Below are 23,491 nucleotides of genomic sequence, written 5' to 3' on the forward strand. Positions count from 1 at the left end.
ATGCCTTTTGAGGTATAAACACTATACCTCCTTCGAGAGACAGTATGTATGAAGGAACATTTGCCCCGCATGGTATAAACGTGTATCCCCTGGAAGACATATTTTAAAACCATTTTGAAAAACTGGAATATTCGATGAAAGATGAGTCACTGAAAAGGTTAGGTCATCTTTCATCGTTAATTTCTTAGGCAAATTGAGGCTTTGTATGTATTTGTCCCTTCTATGTTGTTCCAGCCTCAGAACATCTGTTCTTTCGTGGAATATTCGATTTATTTCGGCGCCGTATAAGAGTATAGCGCTTTCTCGATCCTGCTCGTAACAAAATATTATTGAACAAGTGCTTTAATAACTACAACTGTAGTGAGAAGGAAAGAGAAATACCAGAGAACACCTGGGTACGCAGAAATGTACCCACAAAATCGTGACAATGACGACGACGATAACGATGGAAAAACTGAGGAGAGCTGGTGCAGTTTACTCTCCACGCGAGAACCAACGGAGAAGGATTTCGTGGATGGATGTAGTTCCGTAGCCGTGTTTATGGCCTTTTTAAACAAACTGAAGTAGACATCAAATAACAGATGACTTTACTAGAAAGATGAGAAAATTACGGATGAAATTAAGCAAAAATCAACGTCGTATAACGTACCAAACATACAAAAATCGCAAATTTTATCGCTTGTATTCTTCGAGGCAATCCGCCATCTTGGCTGAGGACCATCTGACCTCACCCAAGGCACAGCCTCTGCGCCGCCTAGTCCGTGCTTGGGGGGGGGGGGGGGGGGGGGGGGGGGGGGTTCTATTTAAGGGTCTGTTATGCGGGGGAGGGGCGGTCTTAAAGGTGTTGCGACACTTTCTCTGATCTGTTGAAGCATAATACATATGCGTCATACTCATTATGAGAACACCGTGGAGAAAAAAAATTTTTCACTGGCTAGATTGGTTCGGAAAATAGGCGCAGCCACAAAACGACGACCCACGGTGTGACCTCACGGAACCCTCTCCCCCATTTGAACTGGGAGACGCTCATCTTCCCTCGCTGCTCCTGTATGACGTCACCGATGTCGCTTCTTCGGGGCCGTTTTTCTCCGTATCTGCTTACGTCATGGACCTGAAAACTTGAATGTGGGACCATGTCGAATGATTGAATAGTTTTTCATATTTATCTGGGAAGGCTGGAAACCAACTGTCACAACACCTTTAAGGAAATTTCGTGCTTTGCGGCAGAGCATCATCCAGGAGAACACAGGGAACACGGCCGTATGGAAGGCGGTCGCCCCCCGCGCCCTTCAATCCGCTCGTGATCTCCCGGGGAAGGGGGAGCAAGGCCCCCCTTCCAGAAATCACAAAGGATGGCGAAAACATATCCGTCATTTTCTCACACTTACTCACATGACGTCTCCACCACGTGATCCTCCACGGACACCGGCGACGTTGCTAGGAGACGAGTGCCCTCCAGAACATGACACTATTGCAAGTTGTGGGCTTATGATTACGTCACTCGCTCGTCGCGTCATCGAAACTTGTGGAGGTTCAGCAGATCTTGAGAAATTTGCGGAAATGCACAGGGTTCGTAAACAGGATTGAAATTTTGCATATAGAATACTTGAGGTACCTTCTTTTCATAATATGGATCAAAGAAAATGAACGCTGTTTTCCGAGTCCAGAGTGGCACTTTAAAGTGACTGTGTTCAAAAAACTGTGCCTGGAACAACAACAACAACAACTTTATTTCGGCCTTGGAGAGTGGGGAGTTTCATCGCAACAGGCGATACTCTACCCCAGTGCTTGGTGGAATGGGGGGAATAAAATAACGAGCCCCTTTACAATAACGATCGAAGTCCGATGGTGTCCAGAAATGTCAGAAGAGCTTTGAGCGCAGAGCGTTGCTGGGCTGGATTGGGCCAGGGACCAAGCAATTTCGGTAGGGAGAAAGGGCGAGAGTCCAGCTGACGAAGAGACTCGGAGAGTGTGATTCGGGAAGGTTCGTAGTGAGAACGTTTTTTAATGTTAATCGACGTATTAGCCGTCCACCAGGTGTCAGGATGCTATGTCTTCTGTTCTGTAGCCGCAGTTATACTACAAAAATAATGTAAAAAATAAAAAAAGCCCCGTTTAGTGCACCATGATTGTGAACTCCTGCAGTGCCGTATTACTGAAGAAAATGTTCTGTTCCCCGCCGCTATCCACTCTAAACCCGGTGGCGGCTAAAGAAGCAGCATTATTTTCTAAATTGATACCGCTTAATTCAGGACCGGATACGTCCGCCACAGGGGTTACATCCGCCATGGGCTGCGTCATGTATACGCCTCCAGGTTATGCACCACGTGATGTATGCGCCGCGGCTCCTATACGTCGCCAGTGTTATGTGCTGAGTCCTCTATTCGCTTCAACCAGCATAAGCTACTTCAAACAAACGCTATGCCGCAAATCACCACACTTCACTCACCTGTATGGAAAGCAGATTCAGTGTATCTTTATTGGCCCACAGCACACGAAGATCATGTACTCCACCAATACTTTTGGCACCAATACTTCGGGCACCTACGTGAGGCATGCGGGCATATTTCTGACTAGACAGGTTGCTCTCTTAAGCCACTGCATTTGCGCATCACAACTATATTAGAGCAACGTGTTGCGGTCCTTGCAGGTGATCTTCGTGAAAACATGTGCAGTGCACAAGAGCAATGTTCCATTTTATATGCTTGAATCGAAATGCATAGCCCAGATGGCGGGGGGTTCCCGAAATCCACAATTAACAATATACCGCTAAAAAATACACGGTTAAAAATATATCTACTAAAATAAACCGCTTACTATCCCCGCGCTTGACCGATAAATAATCCACCATTAAAAATAAACTGTTTCAGAATCCCCTCACCACCTAGTACGCAGGCTGATTGATTGCAATTTGCGCCAGGTTACATCAGGTTATGTTAGGTTAGTTTACCTTGGTCTCGGTTAGTCAGGGAAAGTTTAGGCCAGTTTTTTTTTTTTTTTTTGGGGGGGGGGGGTTCTGAAACGATTTATTTTTTACGGTATATTCTTAACCGTGGATTCTTTAGCGTTTTTATTTAGACGTGGATATTTCGGCGATTATTTTTGTGTGTTGATTTTTAAAAGTATATTCTGGGGGATATATTTTTAACAGTGGCCACTTACGGCTTTTATTTTTGAAAGATAATTTTATTGAAAAAGATTATTTATAAAGAAAATTTCCATTTTATTGCCATCTGGAGTGTATGGTAAATTACATAAAACGGCAACAGACGTTAAGCTGAACAATTTTCTAAACATACTGCTGATTCCCTTGTTGATTCAACATAGCAGTTTTACAGCGCGTGACACTACTCTACCAGAGGCGCCAGTTCCTGGTGAACCTGGAGGACTGTCTAGGGGATCAGTGGACAGTGTAGTTGCGGGGCCAGGTTTACTAGGATAAAATAAAAATGGTTATGATGCCTGTCCATTGCTGCAGTGAACATAATATCTCACAGTACCTTATAATCACCAGAACTAAAATAAAATAAGACCACAGTTACCTACCTACCTACCTACCTTACAGTTAGGACGGGAAAAATTCAGTACATACTCTAAATTTTTACCTTCTAGTAACGGGGTGAAATTTCACAAATTGTACTCTATTTCAGAAGTTACCCTGTATACTATGGGCAGCACCCTTAAACGTTACACAGATCACCTGTAAATAGAAAGTAGTGTCTCCTAACGGCTACACCGACGTAAAAGTTAGTTTCGCCAGGCATGGCTGTCTCTAAGACGCCTGCCTCTTCACGGACGCTACAGGACAAATGGTGCTCAAAATCTCTCATCAGTGCAGAACGACAACTGTCTCTCGCAACGTACCAACGTAATTCACCTGGAGGCATCCACTGGCGAAAAGCAAGCGATCACTACATGCACAGATTCACGTGAACAACAAACGAAATAAATAAATAAATACTGGCAACTGGAACATATGCATTGTTTAATTGGCAAACCTTGCAGTACAGCTGAGGCAAGAGCACGAGAACGTCACAATACCACCACTGTAGCTGTGGTGAACGACAGTCAGTCTCAAGGAAGAATTACTCCTTACAGTTCTCACGTTGTTGCAACTCTCCAGTACGCCGAAAAGGTTTCTATTTATATCTGATACGTGACGATGACACGCCAGCGACGCGACTATGATTAATCAGAGGCACACGAACAAGTAAAACACTAGGGTGACAAAGGATTGAGCAAGTAAGGGGCGTAAGACCCCCACTGTAAGACCCTTGTGTAACCCTTGAACCGCGATCAATAGGCAGACAGTGCTGCGATTAGTGTTGCTAGACCATTTAGCAAACCGTAAATATGCAAACTTTGTAGTGAGCATACGGTAGAAATACCCTGATAAAGTTCCTCACTTCAACCTTGTGCGTTCTTCACAATTCTGTGCACGATCCGCAGTTGGTGCAGACGCAGAGACGCAGACGCAATGATCCGAAGCTCTCGTGCTGAATGATTGAATGTGCAGCTTGAACGAGAACTTTTTGAGCAGTACCTTTTATACAGGTTAACTTGCAAACAAACAAGAGAAATAAACGAAGGAACGGATTTCGTATAGAAGTTACTCCTGTAAAGAACTAATAAGTTACGACGACTGGGGTTTCAATTGAACTCCGAAGTAACTTCTATTGCTCCTAAAGCCTATTACCTATAAAGCGAGTAGACAGACACACCTCTACGATATTTTGAAATTACTTCTATATAAAGGTTGCACATTGCTAAACGTTACAATAAATGGTACCAAGATAAGGGCGGTGTACCTGTGAAATTGCCAAACTGTGAAGTAAACTTTATCCTCTATTTAAATGAAAGCTCGCAGTTGATTTTCACATTACTCCAGAGCCCAATACGATGCATCAATGTTTGGATAAGAGTCCCTCTGCACCCACTTTTGTGAAAGAAGAACAAAGCGCAGACATTCAAGCGTTTCTACTGCAGAGGCACCCTCGGCAACGCCAACACAGAGCCGTTTATAGGGAGAGTTTGGCCATTAGGAGGAGCCTAACTTGAAGCGCGTCATGCGACGTCACGGCTAAGCCACCTCCCTCGCCGTGCTCTATTGTTGTCCCGTTGTCAACCGGTCGCCGACGCCATATTGATGCTGATCGTTGTTTGCGATGCAAGGCGGGAAGACACGTGCGTACATTGTCCTTCGAAAGCCTTTCGTCCTTGAACTCTTTCAGTTTGGCAACAAAGCCCCCCTTATCACAGGCGGCTGTGGGTCATAAGCCGGTTATTCCTGTAGATTGCATTCATTGCGACAACAAAGCTGACGAACAGCATCAATATGGCGTGCACCAGCTGATAAGCGGATTCTGCTTGGATTCAGGCTTTTTTGGGCGGCGCAACGACGACTCTGACGTCAAAATAGGCTCCACCCATGAGGCGGCAAAAAATCACAGAATGGCCAAACTCTCCCTATAAATGGCTCTGCGCCAACAGCGCTTGGCGTTGCGCAGGCCGCTGATTAGTCTGCTTTTGCTGTCACGGTCAACGCTTGTTGTTTGTCTGTTGTTTGGTCGTTGTCTCTCATTGTTTACCCGTTAGCCACATTCGGGTGACCCGAACGCTCCATTTACACCATGTCTATGGGTGACAACCCGACTCCCTCTAACCGACCTTCTGCTGCAGCCATCTCGACGGTTACGGTCAAGTTACCGCCGTTCTGGGACACGAACCCGGCCACCTGATTCATCCAATCCGACGCTCAATTGCATCCTTCGGGCATTACCTCCGAGCAGACCAAATTCTACCACGTCATATCGGCACTATCTCCAACTGCTGCTGAAGAAGTTTAGGACGTTATCGCTTATAACTCTCCCTCCGAGCTACCTTATGACAAGGTGAAGTCCACTCTACTCACGTCATGGGTTCGTTAAGGCCATGCCCCTCCCGCCCACCACGCTGCGCCAGCAGCCACCAACGCCCTGATCTGACCTCCTGTACGCACTTCTTCATCCGCTGTGACGCCGCGCGAAAACCACTCCAGCCTCTCTACACCGGCCGCACCGACACTGTCCTCGATGGAAGCCTTCTTCGACACCTCATGGCCCGTTTCTACCTCGCAGGAGCATTCGCTAGCCCCGCCTGCCCAACTGTCAGTCGGAAACGCTTCACCTGGCCTGCCGCCCTCTGCTACCCCTGATTGGGCTGTTCCATTCCCCCGGGCGCCCCTAAAACGCGTCCCCTGGGCCCCCTTGTGTGATCAGATTCTATGGCTGGCAAGGTCAACGGTTGTCTCTCTCTCTCTCTCTCCCATTGCTTGCCCGTTAGTCACACTACAATTACTCGAAGAACTTTTAACACATTTTCATTCACATGTTCTCACTCTTGCATATTCAAGCGCCGCGATTTTTATCGTGGTCATATGCTTCTCTTTCGAATTCGTTATTGAGAGTTCAATTGTGCGGAATGGATACGGTCTGAAAAGGTCGTAGTTTCAAGCGGTCAAAAATGAACACCTGCTGCTACGAATGATTCGAAATTTCGGTCGAATTTCGTTCTCCACAATATTCAGATGAGTGTTCCCCCAGGCCTATTTCACGTCAGGTTAGGCAGGCAGGTCCAAGGCAGGATTTTTTTTAATATTTAGAATTTCATCGTAGATGATGATAAGCTGTGAACGAAGGGTTTTTACAACAAAAAAAAAGGCAAAAAGAAATCCGACCTTGAATTAGTTTTAGAATACAGGTGTTTCACGAAAATCCCCCAGTTGAATAATTCGTGAACAGGTGGCGTATCTAAGAAATGTCCTTTTGGTAAAGATACTTGGGACGTCGGCTAGGAACTGAGTCGTGAGCGGTTTTTGCATACGCTCATTTTAACTTTTAAATTTTACTTCGCACGCTTAAGAAACCTCTGTTTTACGCATTGGGACATTCAGCAAAAATATTGCAAGAAAAAAAAAACAAACGCGTCGACACCTCGTGACTTTTCCGAGTAAATTAATTGGTTTCGGTTTACATATTTCTTGCGCGGAGCAGTACACCGACGCGCTCTTTGGATGACCTATCCGGCTGTCAATTTCGTACTCATCCGCCTAGTTGACACACGGGGGTGACGGAAGATAAGGATCAGCCGCAAGTCCGCAGGAGACGCTTTGGTGTTCCTTCTCCTTCTCTACAGGCTCCGCCTCCCGTTTTCAACAAATTGGACGAGAACGTTGTCATTCGGGATGGTGGTTGGCTAGGAGCATGCTAAGTGGTGTAGTTATTTTTTAAGAGTGTAGCCCACTTGTTCACACAGCTCGCTACGCATTCGTCATCATCCATGATAAGAGCACGCTATCTCACCTACGGAACGACAGAACCGCCAGCGCTGTTTACCAGTCGCTTTGATGAGGCGCATTAAAATATCTCTTGAGGCTATTCCTAATCTTCCGTCTCCCCGGTGGGTCAACCAGACGGATGAACACCAAACTGACATCCGGACAGCTGATCCAAAGAGCGCATTGGTGCACTGCTCCGCGCAAGAAATAAACCGAAACTGATTAATTACATCGAATAAATCACTAAGTGTCAACGCGTTTTTTTTTCTCTCTCTTGCAATATTTTTCACTGAAGATCCCGATGCGGAAAACAGAGGTTCCGTATGCGTGCGAAGTGAAACTTCGAAATTACGATGTTTATTTAATTAGTGAGTGTATGCAAATGAGCCGCTCACTATTCAGTTAGTGGCCGATGTCCCAAGGACCCTCATCAAACAGCAATTTCTTCGATGGCGACACCTGTTCACGAATTATTCAGCCGGGATATTTTCGTGAAACACCCTGTATATTCGTGGAAACGTTTTATATTTTAAGTACGCATCGAGGCCAGCAGGTCAAGCGCAAATTTTGGCGCGCAGGTCGAACGCTCTATCATGTTGAACACGGCGAATACGCTCTCAGGCGGAATTTTGTTTGAAATTGCTCACTTTCGCTGGTTGCAGGTGTGCCCCTAGTATACTTGTACAATTTATTTCCATAGTTGCTTCCATAATAATTTTGTTTCTTCCATGTATGCATCATTAAAAATAACATTTCAAAAATAAACGCGTAAGTACCCACTGTTAAAAATATATGTCCCATAATATACGGTTAAAAATCAACGCGCCAAAAAAATCGCCGAAATATCCCCGTTTAAATAAAAACGCTAAGGAATCCACGGTTAAGAATATATCGTTAAGAATAAACCGTTTCAGGATCCCCCAAAATCCACCCAACAGTTGCTAGAGTCATGTCGTATGGCACAAATCAAGGTGAACTGCAAGCAAGGGGCTTAAACTAACCTCACAGCACCAAACTAGCCTAAACTATCCCAAACTAACCGAAACTAACTAACCTAACATAACCTGATCTCCACTTCGCGCAAATTAGGGGATCTTGAAACAGCTTATTTTTGATGGTGGATTATTAAACGGTGATCTCTAAGCGGGGATAGTAAACGCTTTATTTTAGGAGATATATTTTTAACCGTGTATTTTTTTAGTGGTTTATTCTTGAACGTTTTATTCTTAAGCAGTTTATTCTTAATGGTAGATTTCGGGTACCCCGAACAGCCGAACGATGAGATGTATTTAAAAAAGTACATACAAAGAGGGATTTTACGCGACCGTTGCTGGAAAGGACCCTTTTTATTTCAGCTATGTTTTCCCAGGACAATGCCATATCTTCGTCAGACTTTGTGTCTGCCACATACACAAAACAAAAATCTGCTTCGAAAGCTGCACACTGGCGATGACCGTGTAAACTGGCGATAAGTGTTAAAACGGAGCCCAATAAACTGAACTCCCAAGCAGCACAATGTATTGAAAGACGAGTGCAATAGGGGTGGACGGGTAGGTGGAAGGCCTTGAACAGACTCGTGAAGCTAAAGAGCGCTGATAAGACACATACCCACCACCCTTATTACACTCGTCTTTCAGTACATTGTGCTGCTTGGGAGTTGCTGGAGAGGGGCTGGCGGTACTGCGGGATGGCGGTCCTCTGTCGATACCCGTGAAGATGCAGGACGGAGTGTCACCGGTTCAGTCAGAGCTTCGTTCTCTCCGTATAAGGAGATTACGACAGCTGTTGTTGTGCTGGAAGCATGGCATAAGATTTCCGAAACATGCTCGAAATGTATACAATCAGCCTGTTGCTTACCGGCACTTTTATGACTGATCGGCGAACGCCAATTGTGCGTGAATGCATCGACTGAGAAGTTTCGGTGAGAGTATCACGATGTCATCGGTGCGTTCATCGTGTCCACCAGTCAAGACATCGACCCCTGACAACGCGACCGATGTCGCAGTGTGTCACAGCCATTTACAAACCACATCGAAAACCAGTAGCGTTCGTCTAATTCTAACAGCCAGCAATACGCCGACAATTACATGCAACGTGACCTTATTGCGTTATTTTTGTCGCTCTTAACGTTTTGGTGGCGCTGCGGATAACTGGCAAGCAGTTAACAAGAGCAGTGAAATATACGCGCTTTTATCTGCCATCGGTTTTACCACTGACATATATACATATATATATATGTGTGTGTTTGTAAGTCAAACGTCGCCATGTCAGCACTGGACAGCTGTTTCGGCCATCTTGGGCCTCATCAGCAGTACGCAGGCTAAATGTATATAAATATAGGACCCAGGAACCTTCCGGAATCTTCCAGAACATACTGAACTCACTGACGACTGCCTCGCAGTGGAATTGTACCGGCTGTGACGACACTTTTGTAACCTTTTAAAAGACCTTGTACATAGATTTTCCTCTCTGTCCCGAAGAAGGCGGAGCTTCCGCCGAAATGTAGACTTCCCCAGACCCTTAGTTTAAACGCCAGCTTAATAAATAACTTTCCCCTACGCCCTACTTCAGCCTCTGGTGTCTTTTCTCCCCTATATATATATATATATATATATATATATATATATATATATATATATATATATATATATATCTTGAAAAGTTGGAGTTGGATCGGACGGCTACGTAATTATAGTTGAAATAAATGGGAGACAGAAGACGAAAGTAGGGGAAGTAACAAAAAAGGGGTTTATTAAAACTTAAAAATTAAGTAATGGATTTTCCCCTCTTTATATATATATATATAACATTTTATTATTACATACATATGTGTGGAACAAGTCAGGCTTGGAACAGGGGGTAGCCCCTCTTCAAGTTATGACAGGCGGACCAAATATGTTATATTGTTCGTTTTCAGGTACGGGGTGCAATCCAACAACAATAGCCGATGCTGAAGATGTGTGCTTCAAGAAATATCAACAGGAACGCGGCACCATTTCTCGGGGCCTCATGTCTAGCAATAACAAACGTTTGTGCTGGTAAGCTCTGTTTTGTGTACATTTGGCGCTTTCACGTGGCATTATGATGAATAAGAAAATGAGTAAACAGTTTAAAATTTTAAGGAATCGTTTGCTTATCTGGGCCAAATGTAAGGGCATAACTCAGCAGAAGAACTGGCGATCCCCCTGACGTTTCCGAGACACACGCACATCTGAAATACCTAATGTGACACAGATGGTTGTGAGAGAACCCAAGACATGATATTTGACAGGTCCTCCTATAGCAATGCACAATCAGAGTGAGAAGATGGAACTCTCACGATTTCAAGATACTTCAGCGTATACTCCGGCATAGTTAGAACGCTGAACACTTGACACGTTATCATTAACACAACAGTGAACAGTCAAGGTTCGAGGTTAAATCCCTGAGGATCGCCAGAGGTAAGAAAGTACACTCTAGAATAAGTACCATGAACACAGATAGAATGAGAACGATGACGGAGATACGATTCGAGAAAGGGCACCAGAGAGTTACAGACACCATGGTTTTCGTCCTCAGTACGAACACGTCCTCAGGTTCCGGGACACAGAAACTGTGCACCGGCGCAATGAAATGCTTGTTGCACTCGCGAGAAGCGCACTATCTAGTCTGACGCATCTGGGGGCGCTGCAAGACAGCCGACATATTATGATGTGTGGGGACGCTCTTGACGATGTACAGAGGCGGGGCACTAAAAGCTTTTAAAGGAGCACAGAGGGCCATCCAAAAAAATTTCAAATTAGGACATCTGATGAAAGTGTGTGTGTCATTATACCGAATAGCGCGAAAGGTTTTGATGTGTGCAATTTGTTTCCCAGAAAAAAACTCACATAAACGTAGCTCCGCGCCTTCACCCTTAACTTGCCACTCCAGCTATAACGAGGATAAGGAGGTATGATGGCACGTCACCGATGACGGCATAGGGAGACTCGTTCTGGTTTGCTGGTCAGTCGGGGTCGGCGCATTGTCCCTTTGCCGCCGTAAACCTGTTTTGCCAGTTCTCCCAGAGAATTGGGGATAGAAGGAGCGGCCGAAGCATTACCGAGCAAGCAGAAAGGCTTTATCAGAACCCCGAACAGCCGAGTAGCAGACGACAGCGGAGTAGCAGACATTTCTCTAGGCCAATCAGCGAGCGTTCTCCTTATAGCGTCAGCGCGAGGTTCCAGGCAGATCACAAGCTGGTACTGCTCTTCACCACCGTTGCGCATGGTCTCGTTTTGCGGCGTATTTTAAATTCAATTTCTGCGATAATTATGACTGTGTGGTGTAAATTACTTCGCATGTGCATCTTACTGGCAAACTTAACAGTTTTATAGGAAGAAAACTGGGTGTTAAAAATGACTTCTGTGCTACTTTAAGGATGTGCAGTCACGGCATTAACAGCCGTCGGCCGAGAACCTTCGCGTTGTTGGGAGAAGTAACCACAATGTTTGTTACATCACCACGAGCAATGGGGTAGACTATCGCCCCCGGCGATGAAACTCCCCATTCATCATCTGCTGATAAAGTAGTTGCTGTTGTTGTGTTCCTTCACCGGCTGGACGGGTTGGGCTGGCAGCTTTCCTGGATCATGGGTAATATTCCCCACAGATACCTACTTGTTGTCTGCGTTCTCAATGTGCGGCGCAGAAGTCACATCAGGGTTGGGGCGCTTCTGGAGACCGCTAGCTTGCTTTTCGTAGCAACCCTTGAAGGTCGATTGCTGAAAAAATGCTCGGTGTACAGCAGAACTATTAGGTATCTGAAGCGTTCAGATTACAAACTCCCAGAAAACCATACGGTGTCTGCACATTTCCTATTCACTCTAAATCTCCTTGAAGTTAAGCTCTCGTACTGTCACCTGCTTTCTAGTAGCATCCTCCATCCGACGTTGCCTTTCCGAAATTTCTAATTTCGAATTCAAACGATTCGAGGAAAACGGGCTTAGGCGTCTGTGTGTCAAAGAGGTGTTTGGGGCTTACTTGCCTGTGTAGTCCATAATTGTGTTCTGCATCGGCCATTTCTCGTCATTTAGAATAACTTCAGCTTTTGGCTTTCCAGAAATTCAGCCACCTCCTTTCGCATAGACCGCTGAGCAACCTCAACCCTGAAGCTCATCCTCTTCTACTCTCGGGGCCCGAATAGCAGCTACGCTACTAGCTCTTGCTTCCTCATAGACGTCTCAGACGGTGCATGTGGGAGAGGGAAAATAGAGCGACACACCCTCCCCCATGTAGAGTTCACATCGAACCCATCTCGAAATATTTTTTCTGGCCACGCTACTGATTCATTACATAAGAAAAGTTCATAGGTCCGTGATGGCAGGACGGAACTAATCTGTTCCGAACTGTTTGGCCTAAGCCTGCAGGTGTCCAAACCAAAAGTCTAAAATTTTGAACTTAGCGTACCTCAAGGAAACCAAAACTGCACACGATTCAGTGTCGTGGACGTGGACGCCACCGGAGTAAGCCTCGATGCTTTTCTTCTGGAAGCACGTGGTATCCCGCCGCTGCCACCAGATTGTCGAGCTACTGTCCCAGAAGATCGGAAGGTCATTAGAAGCAACCTAGAGCGTCTAGCTACAAAGCCAGAATATGCAGTATGCAGTGGGCCCTTTTTGTTCCACTCCTGCATGAGTCAATTAGATAATCATGGAAAAAGTGACGATAAAGGCAAGCAGCTTATCGCCCGAGCTGAGCTTTTGACGCCAACCACAGGAATTTCCGAGGGGTAGCGCAATAATGATATCGCACTAATAATGTGGATAAAACCTGTCATTACCAAACACTCCCTTCGCTTCAGGGGCCTCGAGTGAGCTGTTAAGCATGCTTCTTCTTTGAATGAATGAATGTTTGAGTACAAAACACGTGAAAAAATGGAAATCATTATTGTTACTGTTTTATACAGCCCTGGAGCGGATCTACAATAAGCAGAGTAAGAGGTAGTTCGTTACAAGTAACTGGTTACTGTAACTAAGTTCCTTTCTTTTTTGGTAACTTGTATAACTTAACTCGGCACTTTTGCGCGCGTGGTAACTTTCATACGAACTCGTTTCTTAAGATAAGTTCCAAGCTACTTTTATTTCGCCTTTCACTCAGGTCCACACATTTTCTTGCTGCGGTTCTTGCATGACATTTTAGGCCATAAAACGATATATTTAATCAATGACTTCAGGAAGTAAGAACCGCTGCCATTGAAATGAGGCAGTGTGTGAGGCAGGCAGGCAGGCAGGCAGTGTTATGCAAAGAGCGTGCGCTGCTCCGCAGGCAACTCAAGGTCGAACTCAACTGCTTACGCGCGCTGCTCCTATAGTATACATAGGCTGCTCCTGTATTTTGTGCCCAAAGTAACTTGGAAGTAACTCATTCTTTTTTAAGCAACTCCGTAACTGCGAGTTACAGTTCAGGCTGGAGAGCCTCGTTATTCACGCACGTCATTTTTCGCACAGCAGCTGAACTCGTAACGAGTTCTTTTTGACGGGTAACCTCTCGATCTATGACAATAAGTGGGGAAAAGCGACGCCATTCTGGTGTACATATAGCATCTCTTAACGGAATCTAGGTTTGAATCCTTGCCCACGCTCATTTGCGTTTTCCTGAATCATCCGTATTTATGCTTGACATATCGTGCGGCGCCGAATACAAGAAAAAATCTTCCACCTTTCCTGCGCGGACCACTGTACAGATCGACCCTTCCTAATCGGAGCCTACGTGTATACTTTATTAGCCACAAAGACGTCCCTGTCATGTAACAGATATTTGTATGCTGTCTTTCGCAGCACCTTGGACTACAACAAGAAATGTGTTCCAGGCCAACTAAAACAAAACGGATGTGGTCAACAAATTCTTGAACAGTATGTTGCAAAGATAGAGAGTGAAATGAGAAACCAATGTGCACCATCGGACTCTACTTGTGAGTATAACCCCAAAAAGACGTCTACCGCATAATGTGTACACTACATGTCCTCGGGAAACAGTAGCTTTTGTGATGTTGGTGGTAAAGCTCGCCATATCTCAGGAGGAGCGTGTTCTAGCTGTCTATAGCCTCTGCTGTCTTCCATTGTCGTTCTAAGAATTGTTATATTTTTTTAATATTTCAATTGTTTAGTAAGGCAGGGAATTCGGAGCGTGGTATGAACTTTGTGAGCGAGATTACTCCTTCGGCACGCAAGCCTTATCCCAGACCGGGCCGCGTTACTGTAACTTGACCAGCAGTGCAGGTAGTGTTCGAAAAATCGGCACGAGAAGGCCAGATTGCAGCGGATGTTTCCGTGCTGGGTCAGGCCACCCTGTACAAACGGATACATCTTGTACAAGTAAAGTGCAATTACTGCGACGCGAACTCAGGTCGTGTTACCATACAGGGTGTCCCACCGAAAAAGGGCCAGGGGCTAAAGAAAAAACGGAGTGCTCTACGCAAATGGAACCAACTGCACGTGCTTGGCAGTTGTGTAGTCTATCCAAAAATATTTTTTTCATCACCCCTTGTCAATTAATTAGCGGTAATTAATTTTCTAACTTTTTAATTATCGGTTTTAGCTCTCAGATGTCAATCAGGAAGTTGTAGTACATGTCGAAAAAGACGCAACTGAAGTGGTTCGAGCTTGCTATTAATTGACAAGGGGCGATGAAAAATATTTTTGGATAGACCACACAACTGCCAAGCACGTGCAGTTGGTACCATTTGTGTAGAGCACTCCGTTTGTTCTTTAGCCCCTGGCCCTTTTTCGTTGGGACACCCTGTATATCCAATTAAACTGAACCGGGCTTTCATCACAAATGCCATGGAATTCCAGACTTACGAAGACGTAACTATATAGAAGTTTTCGTTGTGAAAGAACTTTTTATCCTGGTACCCATACGTTTCGGACTGATTCGAAGGTCGTTTCACGTAAAGATATATTGGCACAGTCACCAAACCAACCACGGGTGTGAACCGCAGCGAAAAAGCTTGCGCACATTACGCAGCACGTAAAAGCATCTAGGAGCGTTTCTAGCAAAAAACGTTCCAAGCAGAACTAGCACTTGTAGTAGTATCGGTCTGCGATCGATAATGGATTTTATTGATTGAAAAAAGAACGCACAATTGGCCCGTAAGCATAGGTTGTGTAACAGATACACATATGGTACACTGTGGGTTCCCCAACTGTGGAGCCGCCTCCATCATGCAATTTGACGATTTCGTACAGATAACGTGCTAACATCAGTCACTCACCATTCTCATTAAGATGCTGCTATTGATATCTGTATTTATTAACTCTGTTCAACTGTGACGATATTGTCTGTATAAAAATTGATGCGGTACAAGGCGTCCTGCAAATCAAGGTTTATAAAACACAAACTATGAACACCCTACCCGGTGCCCTGTACTACTGTACCCTGAGCTACCAAAGGAGGCTTTCTATGGGTGATCTGTGCCTTACACATTGTACAAAAGGGCATAGACGGTGTAATGGTATTATACATGTTACTTAGCACTGCCCAGTGAAGCACCAGCGTGTACGCTGAATCTTGCTGAGTAGGGCCACTGCGGACCCTAGCCCCCCCCCCCCCCCCCCCCCCCCCCGTCCCAAGGTGTTATTCATAACATGCCGAGGGGATGTGAGACGAAGGGTAGAGGCCTTGAACATTGGTCTTCCATGGGGTGTTTGAGGGAAGGGGTTGTTTCAGTGGGGTCATCGGTCCTATGACCTGTATGTCTGGCATAGCTTATTATTTCGGGTCTCAAAACTCACGATCACAATCTCTCTGACACGGCGTGAGTTCAGGCCCTGCTAAGAAATCACACGAAGGTCGACATGATCTATTGGTGAGCTCGATCATGACACATATTAGAACACTCACTAGATGGCAACGCACTCGTAAACAGAGCAGGTGTGATTTTATCTGGCGAGTGCACTAATATGCGGCGTAATCGATCTGACTGGTCGACCTTCACGTGAGTTTCATATTGCAGCGCACACGGGTACGTACTACTACCTCTTATAATACTATGTCAGCCTGCTCCACGCACTAAACATTATTAAAGGCATCGGAAACATGCTCGTGTCACAGCAGGCCACTCTGATGCCGACATTAAAAACAGCATGCCGGTACATCAGGAGAATCTGACATCAGCGGTATCGCTCTGTGTCGCATTAGACAACAATTGATGAGCACATTAGGAACATCACAAGAGTCTACAAACACCACAAAGCACCAGAATGATCAGATCCTTAATTGAGGCTTTGCTCAGTACCAAGTGATGTGGGTATATCCGAAAATGAACTCAATGACAAAGCTGCTGCTGTTGCTCACAAATATGAACCCTCCATTTCCCATATGAAGCTCACTTCGCTTTTCCTTCTTTCCAAAACGTATTAGAAAATGGAATTATTTACCGTCATCCATCACCTCAGTCGTAAATCACACGTCATTGAAAACTCTTCTCCGTCCCTTATTTTCTATTGTAGTGTTAACAATCCATGTCAGTATTGTACTGCTGCATTCCCGTATTATTGATTTCCTTGTTGTTTTGCTGTACTGTAGCCTGTGTTGCACTTTGTCTGATTTCTCCATATAATGCGGCAAGGGTCTCGGAGCTTTACGATAAACATATGGACTAGTTAGTCCTGATTAGGTTACTTCCCAGGGCTGCTCATTGGTATTCTTCGGCCATTATACCATTCCACATAGATTCTGCAGTTTCCCTGCGGCGAAAACGTCGACAAAACGAAATCATATGTTTCGTTGCCAGGTGCCACGTGTCCTGCAGGACTACTAGCCAGTGCAAAGAGTACGTGCAACGACAATTATCTGAAGATGCAAGACGTGTCCAAAGAGCATTGTTGGTAAGCTCTTTTTCGTGTGCGTTTCAATCGGCCACAAAAGGAAGGACGTTTGTGCAGAAAAAAAGTGGGATGGAGTATGGGTATCCTAGGATTCCGAATCCCGAGTCGATTTTACAATCCCGGGGTAAAGGGATTTCGAAATGTGGATCCAGGAATGCTCGACAGGGTAGGGATTTATTTTTTCGACATCCCTCGGAATGTCGTACAGGACTGCATCCACATGCACGTCTATATCACATGCTATATCACAGAGTCTGATACAGTATGCGTTTTCCCGTCATCCCCACTGAACGTTCTAGTCGAGGAAAACTCAAGAAAAGAAAAGAAAATGCTCAGAACCAGAAAATGCTCACGTGGGGGCGAAAGTTTTGCCGCGTATTATGTTGAGCATTCGAACCGTGAACATCGACTCTTCGTTGAAACGCGTCTCCTTGTCGTCTTGTACGAATTATCATGTGGCTGCGCCCCATGATATACTTACCGCATGTTAGCAAGGCACGAGAAGACTATGCACGGTTGGGACGAGACAGGGACGTTTATCACCTGCATTTACGGGGTAGATAAAATTGTGACGTTTTTCGCATCTTCTGGCAGGAGGGAACGTTGCTGATGTGAATACGTGGAATGGCGTCTTTTGCAATTATCCCCTTTTATTCAGCCACAGTTACAATTCTGTGCTGTCTAGAGCAGCTATGTGTGTGTGGTTTGCTCAAAAGGTTGACTCAATTTTCTCGTTTTATTGTCAAATAATAACAATAATTTATTTTATTATGCGCCCAAGAACAGCCTTCGAGGGCCTTGGTGTTGGCGCACGCTCACAAAGTTCTACATAGTGCCGAAAACGACTGTACATGCTCACAGGTTACGCAATGCACACGTAGGTCACAGACTATCGAGGTGTATGCTCTAACGTGTCCAGACATTATATTTAAAGCGAACGATATAGGAAACGCAAATGGTACTTTTCTTCTACTTGAGTAAGAAACAGGTACTGCTTCATTAGTTGCACCTGTTTCTTAGTCAAGTAGCTGAAAAGTAGCTCTCGTTTCTCCTTTATTGCTCGCTTTAAATAAGATTTCTGTAGACGTTAGAGTAAAACAACCTGTATATACAACAACGTTTGTTGGATATACTGCTTATATCTAAAATTATGGGCAAGCGTTGAACAACATATTGCACATTACATTACACATACGTGAAACTATAGGACTGAAAGACCGCAAAGGTTGAGCCGCAGAAATTACACGAAATCCGTATCAGAAAAACTGCGGGGTGTTATTAAAAGAAAACGTGGAACAAAACAAAATGAGTGCAAGTGCACAAATGGAAAACTTTAGAAACGACCTCCTTCGCGTAGAAGGGGAAGGATTGCAGAAGACAGCGACAGTGTCCCCTTTACATAAATTCGGGTTCAAAAATGCAGGATGCTTTCGTAGGGACGCACGTGAAATACCAAAACGCGGAGATCACAGCAACTGTAGACGGCCAATTTGAGACTGAAGGCACTTGTATAAGAAAGTGGTGTCGGTGGTGCTGTGCTCAGTTGAAAGGTAAATAAGACCAACGTGTCTGAGTAGATCTTCATAAATGTACGACTGCAATCCTGGGGTGTGACAAATATCGATAGCGCAAAATGTGAGGCGCCTTCTTTGGGTCAGCTTCTAGGCGCTGAGAACTAGTATTACTTAGGCAGTGCCATATTAAAAATGCGTAGGCGATGTGCAGCTGAACATGAATATATCGCATTTTTATGTCAGGAGTCCTAGAGTTGCGCATTCCAAAGCATTTCGAATCGAATGTGAAGCCAAGGTCACGGACCAAGTTAGGTCAGGAGATGACATTTGTCCTGGGACAGTAATTAAAACCGGTGATGTTCGTTTTACGTGAGACAGGCACCTGCGTTGATTACGAAGTTGTTCGTGTACCACCAGTGGATGACATTGACCCCGTATAGCAAGCGCAATCCAATGTGGATGAGACTAATTTATACATTTTCATGTCAACGGCATACTGTAGCAAGCTACAATGTTATACACATAACGAGATCGCACACAAAAAGTTGGCAAGAGGAGTGGCACAATGTCGGATCCCTGGGGAACTGTTGATGTTGGTCGATCCGGTTTCGAACAAATACCGTTAACCGTTACAGGAGAGGATCGGTATATATATATGCCAATTATAGGTGGGCATTTTCCTGCGGTCTCACTCATCCTCACCTCACGAGGCACGGACTTTATCGGCCTCACCAAATTTGCCTCACCAGTACCTTAACCTCAGTCGTCTTCACCCTCACATTCCATTTCAAATTTTGCCCTCACGAACCTCACTTTAGGATATCGGGATCCTGAAAGGCCTGATCATCCTCATCATTACATGCCTTCAGCTCATTTGGCTATTCACGATCCTCATGGCCTCATGTATCTTCACCTCATGAGGGTCCTCATCCTCACGTGCCCTCGCCTCATGAGGGCCATCATGTCCTCACGGCGCTTCACGTTCTTTCGCCTAATGAGGAGCCACATGGCCTCACGTGTCCTCATTCTCACTTGCCCTCACCTAATGAGGGCCCTCATGGCCTCCCATACCTTCACCTCATGAGGACCCACATGTCCTCACGTGTCTTCAAGTCACTAGGAGGCACGTAAGCCTCAAAAGAACTTTCCGTCGTGTTGGCATGAGGCGTCGGCGTTGAACTACTGTGTTATAGGGTTCCGTACTGTGCTTGGATAAATGTGGTGACAGTTGTTACTGTCACAATGAGGTTTAACGTTAGTGTTTGACATCAGTAAAGTGGAGCCCGAAATACTACGGTGCAGATGTACCGTTACGGAAAGCATCCGGTGGTGGCGGGGAAAAGTGTTTGAAGAGATCCTGTACTCGATTCTGAGAACCGTATGACGCTGCTGCCAGGATCGGAGGATACGCTCGCAGCTGAAGTGTTTGGGCACAACGATGGTACTAATCGCACCTGCAATGAGGTTGTGCTTTTTTGTTGTTTTTCTTCGCCTTCTGTTACATTTCAAAGGCGCTAAAGTCACGGGGATTCCAGATTTCGTGGCTTCGTTTTGAGAAGACAAAGAAAAAAAGGGCTTTGAAAATTCTTACAACTCCATGATGAAACACCCGAGACTGGGGAAAAGACAAAAAACAGACGATGCACACAAACTCTCAATTTCAACGTCTGTTTTTCGTCTCTTGCCCAGTCTCGGGTCTTTCATCATAGTTTTTTTTTTCTGCTTTGTTAGTTCCTTCCTTAGTACTTCCTCCATTATTGCTGTCCCCACAGACTTCGGGGAGCCCGGTAAAGGCTGCTTTATATTGAGCTTGAAGATATATTGAAAAGAAAGCCTCGTTACATTCCCAGCAGCGGTAACATTTGTTTAAAAAGAAACTACAAAAAGCAACATAACCTGACCGCCTAATAGAGTCATGACTTATCTGTAAGGTCCCTCATGAAACAGTCGCATGCCCCCACCTGTAAGGTTCCCCATGGCAGCCTTCCTACAGGTTGGTCCACCAACCGTGATAGAAATTCATAGTAAAAAAACGTAGGCCCCGGAGAGACATGCGGTCAAGGGATTTTTTCTGCCAATAACTTTTCTCATATTTAATATTTTTATTTCATTTGAATTGACGGCAAGTTAATTTCTTGAATTGAACTCCGAAAGTTTCCAAGGCAATCTAACGTATTCTTTGCGGAAATGGGTTCCCACTCGTCATTTTACTCAGTATAGCGCATAACCTCACTCGTAATGCAATGTCAATTGCCGAAATAACTTCGCCGAAAATCCGTGGAAATGAGAGCCCTTGGCTCCGCTTTTTTTTTAACGGTTCTAAGTTAGAGGGCAAAGCTGCGAAGAACGGAGGTTACATTGACACGCAACACGAGGGGGAAAGGTTTACAAACCCAACCCACAGAAGAGTTCCGTTGCCAGGTGTCAGCTTTGCCCACGTCAGTTTCAGGGTCGCGCTCTTTTTCCTTTATTCGTGTTTTGCTCAGTGTGTTTGTTTGCCTTTGGGTGCTTACGCGGCAGTTTTCACTATGACCGCTGATAGCAGTCTCGCAGTGTTTCTGAACCACGTTCACAATGACCATGTTCACAAAGTTTCTGCTTTCCTCGGTCTCACATAGGATCCAGTTACAGAAATCCAGCTGTTTCTCGTTGTCTCCCAGCTGCAAATGTTGATAAAGGCTCACGTACGGTACGGTACGGGTGGAGTTTGTGCTTGTGTAGTATCTTAGCACACTTGACTTTGATGTCTGTACTCACTTTGCCAGGGCGTGTAGACTTTAGGTGGAGATCATCTACTATTTCTTTCAGGACCTTGTCTGTTTGTTTCGACTCACTCGCAGGGATTGTGTGTGACAGGCTCTGGGTACCGGAATGAAACCTCCTGTTGTGGACAGTCTCAAAAATCCACGCCTTATGGCACAAGAGCTCACCACCTTAGATCCTGGAAGCATTTCACTGTATTTGAGGACTGCTGTGTCATAGCCCACACCTGCAGCCCCGAGAGCAATGATCATCCTTGTTTTCTCTTGTTGGAACGCAAGGTGCTTGCCATGGCTGCCGTTTACTTGTTCACTGCATTCACTGAGACCAGAGTGCAAAACGCTCGAAAAATGTATTTCCTTCCCTACCTGTCAACACGTCGGGTGACCTCAATTTTGATAAGATAGCTCTCATCCCCGTGCTCACCGCGTGTGTTTGTTCCGTGGGTAAGGCTTGTCACCTTTTCCCTCCTCGTGTGGCCTGTCAATGTAATCCCCTTGCTTCACAGCTTTGCACTCAAACTTAGAGCCGTCACAAAAGTGGCAGAGCCAAGCGCTCATCACCACGGATTTTTGACGAATTTATTTCGGCAATTGCTATTGCATTACGAGTAGAATTATGTGCTATACTGAGTACAATGACCACGTAGAATCCACATCCGCAAAGACAACGTCAGGTTGCCTTGGAAAATTTCGGAGAAGTTAACCGTCAATTGAAATGAACTAAAAATGGTACCAATATGTGGCATAAGTTATTGTCAGAAAAAAAATTCCTTGATCCTCGAAGATCTCCGAATTTCCATTGGCCCTTCACGCAGAGTGATGTCATCTGCCGCACACCTTCTCCAAGCAAGGGGATAAGGTGGCTCCACTTTCATCTATGAGGCTCTTCACGAATGGACCCATGACCTCATCCGTGAGGTTTCCCACTAAGGGCCTCACGACCTCAACTTCGAGGTTCCTCACAAAGGTCGTCACGGCCTCATCGGTGAGGCTTCTCACAAAGGGCCTCACGGCCTCATCTGTGAGGCTCCTCACGGAATACGTTGTACCCTCACGTACTGAATACCTCACGACGACTGGCCTCATGAGGGCCCTCACGGTGGGCCTCATGAGGGACAATGCCTCACGATCGCCCTCATGAGGAACATTCAGCGTTTTCTGGCCTCACTCACCATCACCTCATCTTCGTGAGGTGAGGATGAGGCGTCCTCAAGAGGGTCCTCATGAGTGAGGACGCCCAGCTATGATGCCAATTTGCAGGAAGGCCAGGCTGAATGATTCTGCAGGCTGGCCTGATTGCAAGCTCAGCTTTACGTGGCTCATCCACTACGTGACCCTGTGCTGCAGCGACACCGCGAGTTCTGTTCTTCTCAGCATTCGCTAACCCAAAAATGCTATACCTTGCGCCTGGACAACAAGCAGAAGAGACTACGGTACCATAGTCTGCTCTGTGTGTTGTTCCTCTATCTCGTGTCTATCTTGTGTCTTTATGCACACTAGCCGCGTTCACATGAGCTCGATCGGAGGGGGTCGGCTTTTGCAAACGCTTCTCGGTCTAGTTGACTCCGCGCCGGGTCGGGTCGCGTCAACCCGACAAAAGGGGTGCGTTGACTCGCTCCACACGACCAGCAAAGTGTGCGTGAAGATGATGCGTCCGATTCGGATCGAGTGATCAGCGGGATCGAGTACATCGTGTCGCTGCGTCCGAGACAGCAATCGCTCTTTGTAGGTCCGCGCAGGCGGGTTCAGAAACAGGTGCCAGAAGACGCATTTGCTGCCCTGACACGGATGGACTCGATTCGACGCGGACGTCGCTGCGATCACCTTCCGCTGGAAAGAGGCTTTGTAAACAGCGTCGGTTCAGTTCAACCCAGCTCGACAGTCAACTGGGCCCGCTCTGTCGAGTTCATGTAAACACGGCTGCTGATATAGGTCTCCCGTATGAACAAGCCAGTGTGTGTGTGTGTGTGGGGGGGGGGATCTGTTCATGTTGACAGAAAAAGTCAGCAAGTAAATGTGCCTTGCTATTCCTCGATAAATAATTCCTAGTGGG

The 23,491-nt window shown here is 45.7% G+C and overlaps 1 protein-coding gene across 2 annotated transcripts in view; it reads left to right on the forward strand.

Annotated features, from left to right (window-relative positions):
• LOC135386236 (uncharacterized) overlaps nucleotides 1-23,491 on the forward strand; it is a 220,632-nt gene that overhangs the window by 165,333 nt on the left and 31,808 nt on the right. For both annotated transcript variants that reach the window (XM_064616046.1, XM_064616047.1), the window contains exons 40-42: nucleotides 10,233-10,353; nucleotides 14,112-14,245; nucleotides 17,069-17,162. In XM_064616046.1, the coding sequence (XP_064472116.1) occupies nucleotides 10,233-10,353; nucleotides 14,112-14,245; nucleotides 17,069-17,162 (349 nt within the window). The remainder of the gene's footprint in view (nucleotides 1-10,232; nucleotides 10,354-14,111; nucleotides 14,246-17,068; nucleotides 17,163-23,491) is intronic.

This window comes from Ornithodoros turicata, chromosome 2 (assembly GCF_037126465.1).
Source record: "Ornithodoros turicata isolate Travis chromosome 2, ASM3712646v1, whole genome shotgun sequence".
Lineage (NCBI taxonomy): Eukaryota > Metazoa > Arthropoda > Arachnida > Ixodida > Argasidae > Ornithodoros > Ornithodoros turicata.